The 13243-nt window shown below is 39.8% G+C and overlaps 1 protein-coding gene across 10 annotated transcripts in view; it reads left to right on the forward strand.

The window, feature by feature from the left end:
- Positions 1–5499: 5499 nt before the first annotated feature.
- Positions 5500–13243, forward strand: part of Chchd6 (coiled-coil-helix-coiled-coil-helix domain containing 6) — a 235369-nt gene continuing 227625 nt past the window's right edge. For 4 of the 10 annotated variants that reach the window (XR_010043707.1, XR_010043709.1, XM_063237790.1 and 1 more), the window contains exon 1: positions 5503–5713. Coding sequence is in view for 6 of the 10 variants with exons in the window: in XM_063237790.1 (XP_063093860.1) it covers positions 5627–5713 (87 nt within the window). In the remaining 4 variants the exon portion in view is untranslated. Of the gene's footprint in view, positions 5714–13243 lie in introns of all 10 variants that reach the window. The other 6 variants (XM_063237791.1, XM_063237793.1, XM_003463186.5 and 3 more) reach the window with 4 other exon arrangements.

The following is a 13243-nucleotide window of genomic DNA, read 5'->3' on the forward strand; positions in this document are numbered from 1 at the left end:
TTTCTTCACGCACACTGGGAAAGGTAAAAGGAAGTTGTAATAGGGGAAAGAGGAAGTGTTACCTCAGGGTAAACATCCCCGATTTGGCTTTCCACTGCAGTAATGTCCTGTAGTTTATTCTAGGGCAAAACTCTTTCAGATTTGAAAAAAAAAAACTGGGTGTTGGGTAATTTGTTCCAGCAGTAGGAAAGCTGACACATACAATGACACTGAGCAACTTTTTGTTTACCTGTTAGCCATCTATATTCCTTCTTTGGAAAAAAATGTCTAGTCTTATCTTTCTCATAGTTTTAAATTGGGTTATTTTTGTTACTGTACTTTGCCATTGAGTTATTATCTTAAATATTAACAACATAAATATGGTTGGCAAGTATTTTCTCCCCCTTTTTTTTTTTTGGTACCAAGGATCAAACTCATGACCTCATGCTTGCAAGGCAGGCATTTATGCCGCTGAGCTAAATTCCCAGCTTTCGCCCATTATTTAGACTGTGTTTTACTTTACTGATCATTTCTTTGCTATGCAAATAAATTTTTAGTTCATTTTTGCCTTTGTTGCCTATGCTTTTGGTATTATATCCAAAAAATTGCCAAGACCAAAGTCAAGGAACTTTTCCTCTAGGAATTTTAATTTTAGATCCTACATTTAAGATTTTCATCCATTTTTAGTTGATTTTTGTATAGTATAAGAATGGATTCAATTACATCTTTTGTACGCAGATACAGAGTTTTCCTAACTCTACTACTGAAGATACTTCCTTTTTTCTGTGGTGTGTATAATCTTTGCATATTTATCAAAGACTAGATGATCACATATACATGAGTTTATTTCTGGACATTCTGTTTTGTTCCATTAGTCTATGCAATATGTATGTGTTACTAGTGATTGAACTCAGGTGCTTCACACTAAGCTATATCCACAGCCTTCTTCTAAAATGTTGAGACAGGTTTTCACTAAATTACTAAATTTTGCAGGCTCAAACTTGTGATCTTCCTGCCTCAGCTTCCCAAAGTGCTGGGATTATAAGTATGTGCCACCATGTCTGGCTAAGTACCTGTCTTTTTTTAAATGCCAGTATTGTTTTGTTTACTATAGCTTTGTAATAGAGTTTGAAATCAGGGAGTATGAAGTCTCCAGCTTTATATTGTTTTTCAAAATTGCTTTTGCTATTGGGAAATTTTTCTCTGTTTTGTGAAAAACATTAGTGGGATTTTGATTGATTTTATCTGTAGATAGCTTTTAGTAGTATGGACATTTTAACAAAATTATTCTTTCAATTCATGAACAGGAGAAATAATTTCATTTATTTGTGTCTTCTACCATATCCTTCATCCAATCTTACAGTTTTAAGTGTATAAATCTTTCACTTTCTTCATTAAATTTATTTCTAAGTTTCTTTTTAATGTATTGTAAATGGCATCATTTTCATAATTTGTTTTCTTGATGGTGTGTTAGTGAGCTTTTTGCCACTATAACAAATACCTAAAAGCCCAGGTGTAGTGGTGCACACCTGTAATCCTAGCACTTGGGAGGCTGAGGTAGAAGGATTGCTGTGAGTTTGAGACCAGCCTGGACTACCTAGTGAGTTCAAGGCCAGCTTGTACTACATAGTGAGGCCCTGGCTCAAAACAAACAAACCCAAGTATCTGAGATCATTAACTTATAAAGACAAAAGGTGTATTTTGGCTCACTGTTTTGGGAGTTCTGGTCCATGGTGGGCCCATTGCGTTCAGGCCTGTGGCAAAGCATACACTATGGTTGGGAGTGCAGGGCAGTGCACAGCTGCTCATTTCATACCCAGGAAACCAGAGAGGAGGAAGGTGGGAGGGTTCCGGTATTCCTTGAGGACAACCCTCAATGATTCCACTACCTCTCATTAGACCCCACCTTCTAAAGGATTGACCATCTCTTAATAGCACCTCCCTGGGATCAAACTGCCAACCCATGAGCCTTTGGGGGATATTGAAAATCCAAACTATGGCAGATAATCTGTTGGTAGTGACTAGTAATGAATTTTGGAAAATTCACAGATGTGTGGAAATTAGGTAGCACAATGGACCATGGAGGAAATCAAAAGGGAAATAAAATAGTTTATGTTTAAATTTTATTTTTTATTAGTACACATTTTCAGCACATGCAGTTCACAATCATCTTGAGGAGAGCATACATGGATATAACATTTCTTTTTAAAATTCCCTTCCCTCTCCCCGCCGTCTCCTCTAATTCCCCTTTCCCCATTTCATTCTTGTCATTATTAATCTTAGCTCATGTTTATGGCATATAATGATTATATTCATTGAAGTTTTCGGGTTCTTGTCCATAGCATTCTTTTATTCTACTTATTTCTCCTTCCTTTCCCCTCCGGCTCTCACCCCTAGTTTCTTGGACTTTTTCTCATTTGCAAGTAATCCATCCCCTTGTCTCCTTCTATTCTTCCCTTATTTTTCTCTTAGTTTGTACTCTGCCTTACTCAAATGAGAGATACCATATGGTATTTAGGCTTGTGTGTCTAGTTTATTTCATTCAACATTATGTTTCCCAGGTATATTCATTTTACCAAAAATGTCTCAAATTTGTCCTCCTTTATAGCTGAGTAGTATTCCATTATGTATAGATGCCACGTTTTCTTTATTCAACTGTCTACTGATGGGTACATAGGCTGTTTCCAGGATATAGCTGTTGTGAATAGTACTACTATAAACAGTAATATGCATGTACAGTACTGCTGTAGTATGATATCTCAAGCTCTATGGGGAAGATTACTAGAAGGGAGATAGCTGGATCATACAGAATTTCTAATTTTAGTGCTTTGAGAAATCTCCGTATTGATTTCTATCAAGGTTGTACCAGTTTACATTCCCACCAGCAATGTAGAAGGGATTCCTTTTTCAGTACAGCCTCTCTATGTAGCATTTGTTATTTTTTGATTTCTTGATGATTGCCATTCTTTCTGCAGTAAGATGAACCTCAGCATTATTTTAATTTGCATTTCTCTAATGACCAGAGATGTTGAACATTTCTTCAGATATTTGTTAGTTATTTGTATTTCTTATTCTGTGAAGTATCTGTTCATTTCACTTGCCCAATAAAAGTTTCTTGAGAAAACACACACACACACACACACACACACACACACACACACACACCTTAAATGATATAGCAAACACATTTTAAGAGAGATGTTTATGCCAAAAATACCCTCAATTAAGAAAAAAGAGCTTTAGTGCTGAGGACATAGCTCTGTTTAGAGTACTTGCTTGGCATATGGAAAGTACTGGGCTCCATCCTCTGTATATCACACATACAACCGCACACAGGATTTCAAATAAACAACCTTACAACCTAACCTTGATTTTATAACCGCAAATAATTAGAAAAAGAAGAAAAAATGAAGCCTAAAGAGAGCAGCAGGAAAGAAATAACAAAGATGAGAGCAAAGATAATTGAAATGAAACTAGAGAGACAACAGAAAAGATCAGTGAAGCCAGGCAGGGCGGCACATGTCTGTAATTCCAGCAGTTAGGAGGCTGAGGTAGGAAGACTGCTCTGAGTAGGAGGCCAGCTTGGGCCAAATGGTAGCTCAAGACCAGCCTAAACTACATAGTGAAACCCTGTTTCAAAACAAAACCAGCAACAACAACAAACAAGATCAGTGAAACTAAGAGTTGGGTTTTTGAAAAGATCAATAGATTTGACAAAATTAGCTAAAGTAACCAAACAGAGAGAGAGAGAGAGAGAGAGAGAGAGAGAGAGAGAGAGAATTCAACTAAATAAAATTATAAATGAATGTGGAAACAGTACAACTGATATCACAGCAATACAGAGGATCATAGTAGACTTCTGTGAACAATTATTTGCTAGCAAAGAGAGTAATTTAGAAGAAGAAATAGATAACTAATCAAAAGTATATCACCTACCAAAACTGAGTCATAAAGGCATAGAAAATCTGAATAGCACAATGACTAAGGAGATCAAATCAGTAATCAAAAACCTTTTAACAGGCTGAGGATTTAGCTCAGCAGCATAAGCGCTGGCCTGGCAAGTGCAAGGTCTTGAGTTTGATCCCTGGTACAATCCTCCCCCTCAAAAACAAGCCTTTCAACAACAGAAAGTGCAGAACCAGACGTGACCTGCTCTTCACTTAGCTTTTCCCACACCTTGTCCTACTTTCCTTCTCCTGCGCCCTCCCTCAATAAATCACTTGCACTGGAATTTTCCACAGTCTCTGCTTAAAGGGAAGACCTGGAGGGCACAGAGGATGGAGAGAGATTTGCGAATTAAAATTTTTTCTGAGTGAAACTGACAGATATCTTAGTTCTTAAGGTTTTCTGGCCATCTGATCTTGGGAATGCTCACTAGTATAGGTTCTCTGAGCTGTTCAGTCTCAGAGCATCCCACCAACCTCCTTCATTCCCTCCCTTCTCTTCACACCCTTTCTTTCTAGTTGGCCAAAATAGCTCCAAATATTTCTTGCTATTTCAAGGAGCAATGCAGTGTTCCCCAGCCCAAGATTCTGAACTCATTTGGGGCTTACTTTGGCAAATGAAAGCTACTCAGCAACTTGGGACAACAAAAAGGGGCATCAGTTTAAGGTAGCTGTGGTTGTGAACAGCAGTCATTTGTTCTCTCCATGACACTCACTACCTGGTCCTCTGCAATCTGCATGAACACAATGCTTAGTACCTTTCACACCGTGTATAATACTATACATGCTCCTTAGTCAAAGTCTTCTAAGGGCTTAGGACCATTCACTCCACTCCCAAGGCATTTAGAATAAAACTCAAACTCTGACCCTATCTGATAAGACCCTGTGTCCTTCCTATTTCTCTTACCAAATTGCTTCTGGCTTCTCTGTTCCTTTATTTCCCAGCCATTGAATGGTTCCTCATTCACATTCTTGCACTATTGCACTTGCGCTTTGCACTTGCAAGTCCCCAAGTAAGTCCCCAACCTTCTGGCTAACTCACTGATTCTTGGGTTTCCATTCAAATGTTTGCTTCTTAAGAGAGGTTCCTCTGGCCTTGCAAATTAAAGGAGGCCTTCTGCTTTTAACTTCTTTCACGGCACTAGGATGCAGCTTTGAGTTGTCACAGTAGGTGTACTTACCTGTTAGTGCTTTGTTTCCTCTACGGCCCTGTACTACTACTCAGGTTCTTTCTTCTTCGTGGTGTTAGTGGGAAGTCAGTGTCTGACGCTCTGGGAGTGCTGCTCAAACTTTGCTGAAGCTCTCCACTGGATGGCTCCTCCACCTCTTGGCGGTGCCCTGGCTTCTGAAAATGGTGCTGTGCCCTGCTTCAAGGTGATCTCAGAAAGCTAGTGCCGGCTTTTTCCAGCCCTACTGCGGGGGACTGGAGCTCCAACACGCGCTCAAAGTTCACAACGGCACGCCCCCATCTTCCGCCTTGCTTCGCAGGGTCCCTGCCTGAGCACTACAACTCCCCTAAGGCACTGCGGAGTCATGCAACCTGATTGGCCAAACTTGTAGTGCCGACCAATGGGACGGGGTTTTGTTGTTCGGGCCGCGGCCGTCTGAGTCAGGAGGCGCTCAGCGCGGCGTCTGCTGGTTGCTCTGGAGTCGGGTAGCGTGGTCGTCTGCCCGCCTACCTGCCGGTCTGCCCGCCTCAGGCCATGGGGAGCACTGAGAGCAGCGAGGGTCGCAGGGTGTCCTTCGGAATGGACGAGGAGGAGCGGGTCCGGGTGCTGCAGGGCATCCGGGTGAGCACCGCCTCGTGGGCCGGGTGGGCATGGAGGGCACCCGGGGGCGCAGGGACCGAGGCCCGTGGTTCCCCCCGCTGCGCCTCTCTCGTGGAGCCCTTTCACCGTGGGAAGGGTCGTGGGCTTGGGAAAATTACCAGGTTTCGTGTCCAGCAAGAGGCTACGCATGGACCCGAACTGAAGGCTGCAGTGAACAAGCCGCACTACAGTGGTTTCTGGGGGAGTGAAGAACGTGACAGGTGGGGAGGCCCGTAGGACAAGAGGGAACCTGGGGTCATTGCCCCTCTGGTTGGCTTTTTACATTTCCCGAATTGGCTCTTCATTCAACCATCCTGTCCCACCGCCCAAGAACGCGCGTGTTGTTATGTGTGCGCGAGATGTTTTCCCTCTTGGTCAACTGCATCAACCTCTTAACCGGGGATTATTTACTTCCACACTTGCCTGACAGTCTTCTCCACAACGCAGCCAAAGAGACACTGTAAAAATTGTAGATAGAATAGTGTACCCTTCCCGTTGCTTAAAACTCTCTAATGGCTTCCTAGCACATTTAAGATGAGAAACTTTGATTTTGCAAGGGCATCCTAGTGCCTGCTGAGTTTTCTAGACCCCACCCCCCTCCTTTTCCTTCAGTCTGAACATGCTTTTCCTTGGAGAGAGGAGACTGCCCCAAGCACAGGCCTCTGTGTTTGCTGTACCTCCCTCCCCATGCTTTCTTTGTATGTGGCATTTTGTTGTTTTGGTAATAGCTTACATGTCATCTATGAATTCTTTTCTGAACACTGATTGGAAAGTAGTTTCCCACCCCTACTGTCATACATTAATTGTTTTCATGGCACTTGTCACAATTTGAAACTCGTGTTGATAATTGTATTTACTTGTTGTGTTTCCCATTAGAGTGTAAGCTCCTTGAGGCTGAAGTTCTTGTGTGATTCATAACTGTCCCCACCACTTAGAAGAATAATAAAAGCAGCTCATGTTTGAGTATGTAGTGGCCGCCATGTATTATGTTAAGTCTTTTTCAGATATTTAATTTTCAACAGACCTGTGAAAAGTAGAATTCTGTTAACCCGTTCTGTAGATTAAAGAGAACAGGTGCTGTGTGCAGTAACTTATCCAAGGTCACACAGGTAACAGAGAACTGGGACTTAAGTAGGCCAACTCCAAGGCTCTTTGTTGACCTACTATGCTATGCTTCCTTCCCACACTTGTGGGAAGTGAGTGGCATACTGGGTGTTTTGTCAATAATTGTTCCGTGATTAGATGAATGAACCTCATGAAATGGAACAAGTTTGAATGAGATACAGAGTTGGGTGTAGGTGAATTATTTGGGGAGGAGGTTCAGAAACAGACTTTAGGAGGTCTGACTTCTAAGGTTCACTGGCTGTGTGACCTTGGGTAAACCATGTTTCATTTGACCCTCAACTGCTACATTAAAGAGTCGGGGTAGGTGCTTGAGAGAATCCTGGCTGCTGTGTCTATGATAAGATGAAAATGTATGCAAAGGTGTTCAGAAAACATGAAGGATACTCTGTGGGGCCTTTTTTAGCCTAGCAGGGTGTGCAGCACATTGGGTGCCCAGCAGGATGTTTGTAGGCTCACTGACCTGGCTGGTGGCAAGGATGAAGGGGCAGGAGACACTTATGCTGGTAGGCAGAGAGGCAAGAATTTGAGGTAGAATTTAGGAAGATATCCTTGGTTCCAGGTGCTCCCCTACCCTTGTCACTTTGTCTCCTGTTTTGGGGAATGTTGGCTAGAGTCTTCACAGGTTTAAGGAATGCCTTTGGAGGTGATTCTTTCTCAGTTGGTGGAGAAGCAACACCTTTTTTTGAGTATGCCATTTATTTCTAGTTCTCTTAATTTGCAAAATATGAATTGTCTATAAAGATGGAGAATTGGGTTTAGACCGGTTAAGGACTTTGCCCAAGGTGTTTCCTGGGTAATTTCTGGCCCTTTAATCTGTGTCTTTTGAATGCAAAAATCAAGCCTTTCTCATTACCTCAGGCTTTCCCAGACCACAGTGGTATATGTAAGGGCAGCCTGAAAATCCGTGATGTTACCTTCGTCTGACCTGCATGGGATGCTGGTAACTTACTTAGTTTAATCAGACTATTAAAACCAGAAAGAATCTTGCAGATCATTTGCTTCTTTTTCTACTTGGTTGCACTAATCAGAGGTAATAAATGACTTGTCCAGAGGCACACAGTGAGGTACATGGCCCCATGTTGTGAAAGCCATGCCTGCCTTCCACTTGTGTGCCTGCCTTGAAAGAGGAAGATGGAGGAAAGGACAGGATGATAATGAAATATTTTGGTATATGGCCTTTTTTTGTTATTAAAGTCACTTGAGGGTTGAGCTGTTTAACTTGTCTTTAGGTAGGCAAGTAAAAAATCAGCTAAAAAGACCACTAAAGTGAACAAATGAGAAGTTAACAATAGGAGATAGATGTCCCATCCCCTTCAGAGAGAATTAAATATTCTTGGAGACCACTTTATATGTAATCCCTGGGGCCTGGTCCTAGAAAGTGCTCTAGTCCACTTAACACTAAGTACTAGAGCTTTGCTCATTTGCATAGTTACTTGCACAAATTTACATAGCAAGTTCAAGCCCTAATTTCCTGGATGTAAAAGAAACTTAATTAATGCAAAATGCTGCAATTATATTCAACTACAGTTTTCAGAGCAAGCGTGTGTGAAATGCATGAAGATTGTTTCAATCCGTAAATTTAACCTCATCTTCCAGTGAGAGAAGGCACATGTATGGCCGTAATGCCCTTTGTGTGTTTAGTTTGCTTCTCTACCCTGTGGAATCAGACACCTTGGTAACTCATCTCAATTTGGTTACTTGTGGACCTCCAGACTCCTCAGAGTTTGTCAGCCTCTTCCCCTTTCCAATTGACTCCACTCAATTCAGGAACTTACTTCTAGCCAAGTTCTGAAGCTCATTACAACCCACTGGGATAGGTCAACTCCACTTTCTTTATCGTTCCTCTGATGCTGGTTTTGGACCACTGTGGAGGGAAAGACCAAGAGGGGTATAGTCAGATATGCAAGAGACAATCTCAAGACATGCTAGTGCCGCACAGACTGCATGCCATTGCACTGTGCCAAGCTACCTGTTATGCCTTACCTTGGCACATGTTTACTGCTGGCGTGTTACAGCACTGGGACTAGCCTTACAGAGACAGTAAGAAACAAAGCTAAAGTCCTGCCATCATGGAGGCCCCAGCCTAGTAGAGGGAATGGACCAAAGGGAAAGAGATAAGAGAAAAGAATAAAGGCTGCAAGTGCTAAGAAGGAACTAGGGTACAAAGAGTAATGGACTTCCTCACTCAAGATGGGACAGTCAGAGGGGAGGTGACATTGATGGAAGGACTGGAACCGGCTTTGCAAAGTATGTGTCTGCACTGCTAGACACTGTGCCTTGGGTGTGAAAAACATTATTTCAGGCATCCCACATGCTGACCTTGTGAGATATCATGATCCCCATTGTAGAGGCAAGGTAACCCCCTTTTAGAAGTGAGGAGACTAATTCAGTGATGTGAAATAACTCAAGGTCATTGATGAGTTGGTGGAAGACCTGATATTTCAGGCTTTCTGACTCTAGCTTGTGTGTTTGGTAGCCATAAAGGATAGTATTGGACAGAGGATGGTATCTAAGAAGGTTGGCCATGTGGGGTGGGGGTGAGATTGGTGAGCTCTGGGTGCCAGGCAGAGCTGGGAACACGTTATTCTGGATGCCACATTGCAGTTCTTTAGTCAAGAGCAGAATTTTCAAAGATTTCATTGGGTGTAAAATTACAAAGCAATTTTATTGACGTATAATTTCTACATCATAAAATGTATTCTTTGCAATATTTTTTAGTAAATTTACAAAATTGGGCAAGTCTCACCCCAGTCCCACTTTAGAACATCATCATGACCTGAAGAGATACCTTGTGCTTAGTGGCACTTACTCCCTATGCCCACCCTCACCTCCAGGCCATTTATCTTGTTACCTCTATAAATTTATTAGCTTTTCTGGGTAATTAATATAAATTGATTCATGTATCTTTTATGTCTGGCTTCTCTCAGCTGTGTGTGTGTGTGCACACGTGCGTGTGCTGGCTATCAAACCCAGGGCCTCTTGCATTCTAGCCGTTTACTGTCCCATTGAGCAACACCCCCAGACCAATGTGAAGTTTTTGATGTTTGTTTGTTGATGTCACTTGTGTCAGTAGTTTCTTTTTATTGCTGAATAATGTCTGATGTATGAATTGTATACTGCAGTTTGTTTATTCTGTCACTAGTTTAGGGACATTTGAATTGTTTCCATTTCCTGGCTATTATGAGAAATGCTGCTGTGGTCATTTGTTTACAAGGTTTCCTTTGTAGACTGTTTTATTGCTCATAAATAGATACTTAAGATACCTAAGGTTTACTGGATCATTCTGTTTGTGAATTCGATATGTAGTTATGTTTAGTGTTTTAAGAAACTGTCAAGTTGTTTTCTACAGTGATTATACCATTTTATATTTTTACAAATGACATGACAGTTTGAGTTCATATCCTTAGCATTGGTCTTTTTAGAATATAGCAATTCTAGTAGCTATGAAAAGGCATCTCATTGTGGTTTGAATTGGTATTTTCCTGATAACTAATGATGTTGAATATCTTGTCCTGTGCTTATTTGTTATTCGTGTGGCAATGTGCCCATTTTCAGTTGGGTTGTAATCATTGAATTAGAAGGCTACTTTGGGCTAGACACAAACCTTTATTAAATTCTGATTTGCAAATATTTTTCTTTTAATTGTATTTTCATTTTTATAATACGGTCTTTGAAGTGCAAATGTTTATAATTATGAGGAAGTTTATTTTTTCCTACAGATTATACTTTTGGTGATGAATGCAGTGTTAGAAATCTTTGGCTAATCTCAAGTCATAGAAATTTTGTCCTGTTCTTCCAGGAGTTTGATAGGTTAATTTCTGTATATATTGTGAGGTGAGGCTCTACATCAGAACCTAACAAAAATTTCTTCTGAAGGACCAGATAGTAAATACTTGCGGTTTTGCACATGAGATCTTTGTCATGATTTTCAGTTTTGCCATTGTTGGTGAGTTTTTATTTTGAATAAGTTTTTATTCATTAACAATATGTTAATGAATAAAAACTTATTTACAAAATCAAGTGGTGTGTTGCACTTGGCTCAAGCACCAGAGTTTGCTGAACCCTGCTCTAAATACTTCTTTTTGCATGAGATATCTTATTTTCCAAACTCTGTTTGTTGAAAAGACTATTTTTTCCCTGTCAAGTTACTTTGGAACCTTTGTGAAAAATCCATGGAGCATAAACACAAGAGTTTATTTCTGGGCTTGCAATTTGGTTTCATTGATCTGTAGGTCTGTCATCATGCCAGTACCACACTGTTATGATTATTGTAGCTTTGTAGTTTCAAAATTGGGAAGTGTAAAGCCTCCAGTTTTGTTCCTTTTCAAGATTGTATTAACTGTTCTGAGTCCTTTGCATTTCTATGTACATTTTTGTGAATTTGTGCAGAGCCTGTTGGAATTTTTTTCCTTTTTCTTTTGACACTATTTTTCTTTTTTTCTCCAATCAGGTTTTATTACATTTTAGATATACATAATGATCACATTCATCATAGAGAATTCGTACATGATATAACTTGTTTCTTTTTTTTCCCATTCTCCTACCTTCCCTTCAGCCCCACCTTTCCTCCACATTTACAAAAGTTTTGTTTCCATTTTTTCCTTCTTTTATCATTTTTTTACTTTTCCCTTCTTTCCTCCTCCCTTTCTTTGTTCCCCTCCCCATTTGAACATTTTCTTCCTATTTCATAATACCTGTTAAAAATTTTGGTCCTTATTTACACCTCCATTTTCTCATACCAAAGAAACAGGGTGCTATTTACACATGTCTGATTTATTTTGTTTAACAGTATGGTTTCACAGTGCATCCATTTAGCTAGAAATGTCTTGAACTTATCTTTCTTTGTGGCCGAGTGGTACTCCTTGTATAAATAAACCACATCTGTATCCATTTACCAGGTGATGGGCCTTTGTGTTGTTTCTAAGATTTGGGTATTACAGACTGTGCTGCTATAAATGCGAGTGTGCATACATTGCTGTGGTATGATGCTTTTCTTTTGGAAAGATACCAAGAAGGGGAATAGTTGGGTGAAATGGAACATCTAGTCCTAGTTTTTTGAGGAATCTCCACTCTGATTTCCACAGTGGTTGCACTGGACTACATTCCCCAAACAGTGGAGAAGGGTTCCTTTTTCCTCACAGCCTTGCCACCATTTATTATTGGTTGATTTTTGATAATAGCCATTCTTTTTGGGGTGAGATGGAATTTCAGTGTTGTTTTAATTTGCGTTTCTCGAATGGCCAGTGATATTGAACATTTCTTCATGTTATTTATTTGCTGTTTGTATTTCTTTATCTGAGAAGTGTGTATTCATTTCAGATGCCCACTTTTGGATTGGGTCTTTAAATTTAGTAGAGAGAGTTCTGATTTTTTGAGTTCTTTTTATATTCTAGTTAGTAATTCTTTGAGGAACAGCTGGCAAAATTTTTTTGTACACTGGGTTCTCTCTTCATTCTGTTAATGGTTTCTTTTGCTGTGCATAAGCATTTTAATAAATAAGATGAGATCCCAGTTGTTGATGCCTTGTGATACTTCCTGTGCAACTGGACTTTGTTCATAGAATCTTTGTCTACGTTGATGTCTTCAGGAGTTCTACCTATTTTGTCTTCCAGTAGATTTAATGTTTCTGTTTAATATTTTTTTTTGTCTTTTTCATTTTTATCGGTACCAGGGATTGAACTCACGACTGCCTGCTTGCAAGGCAGGCGCTTATGCCGCTGAGCTAAATCCCCAGCCTCTGTTTTAATATTTAGATCTTCAATCTATTTTCATTTTAGTATAGCACATGGTAAAAGATATGAGTCTAATTTTAATTTTTAGCTTGTGGAAAGCTAGTTTTTCCAGTACGATTTATTAAAGAGATTATCTTTCTTCCAGTGAATGTGTTTGGCATCTTTGTCAAAGGTAAGGTGGCTAAGTATGTCTGGAGTTGTTTCTGCATCTTCTAATATCTTCCATTAATCCTTAGGTCTGTTTTTTTTTTTTTTTTTTTGCCTGTACCATGCTATTTTTATTACTGTCACTTTGTAGTATAATTTCAAGTGTAGGATTGTGATGCCTACCTGTCAGGATTTTGATAGGATTTGTATTGAATCTATAGCTTATTTTGGAGAAGAACTAATATTTTAGCACTGTGAAGTTTTCCAGCCTGTGAATATGAAGTAGCTTTCTCAATTTTTCTCAGCAGTATTTTGTACTTTAAGTTATGAGTCTTGCACTTCTTTTTAAAAGTTTATTCCCAAGTGTTTACTTTTAAAATATTATTGTCTGAAATTTTTTTCTTAATTGCAGTTTTAGATTTATCATTGATAATATATAGAAATAGGTCATTTTTATATATTGATCTTTTATCTTGCAACCTTATTAAAGTCATTTACTGTTTGTATT

This window comes from Cavia porcellus, unplaced genomic scaffold (genome assembly GCF_034190915.1).
Source record: "Cavia porcellus strain 051 isolate PalLab524CR breed Dunkin Hartley unplaced genomic scaffold, mCavPor4.1 scaffold_27, whole genome shotgun sequence".
Classification (NCBI taxonomy): Eukaryota; Metazoa; Chordata; class Mammalia; order Rodentia; family Caviidae; genus Cavia; species Cavia porcellus.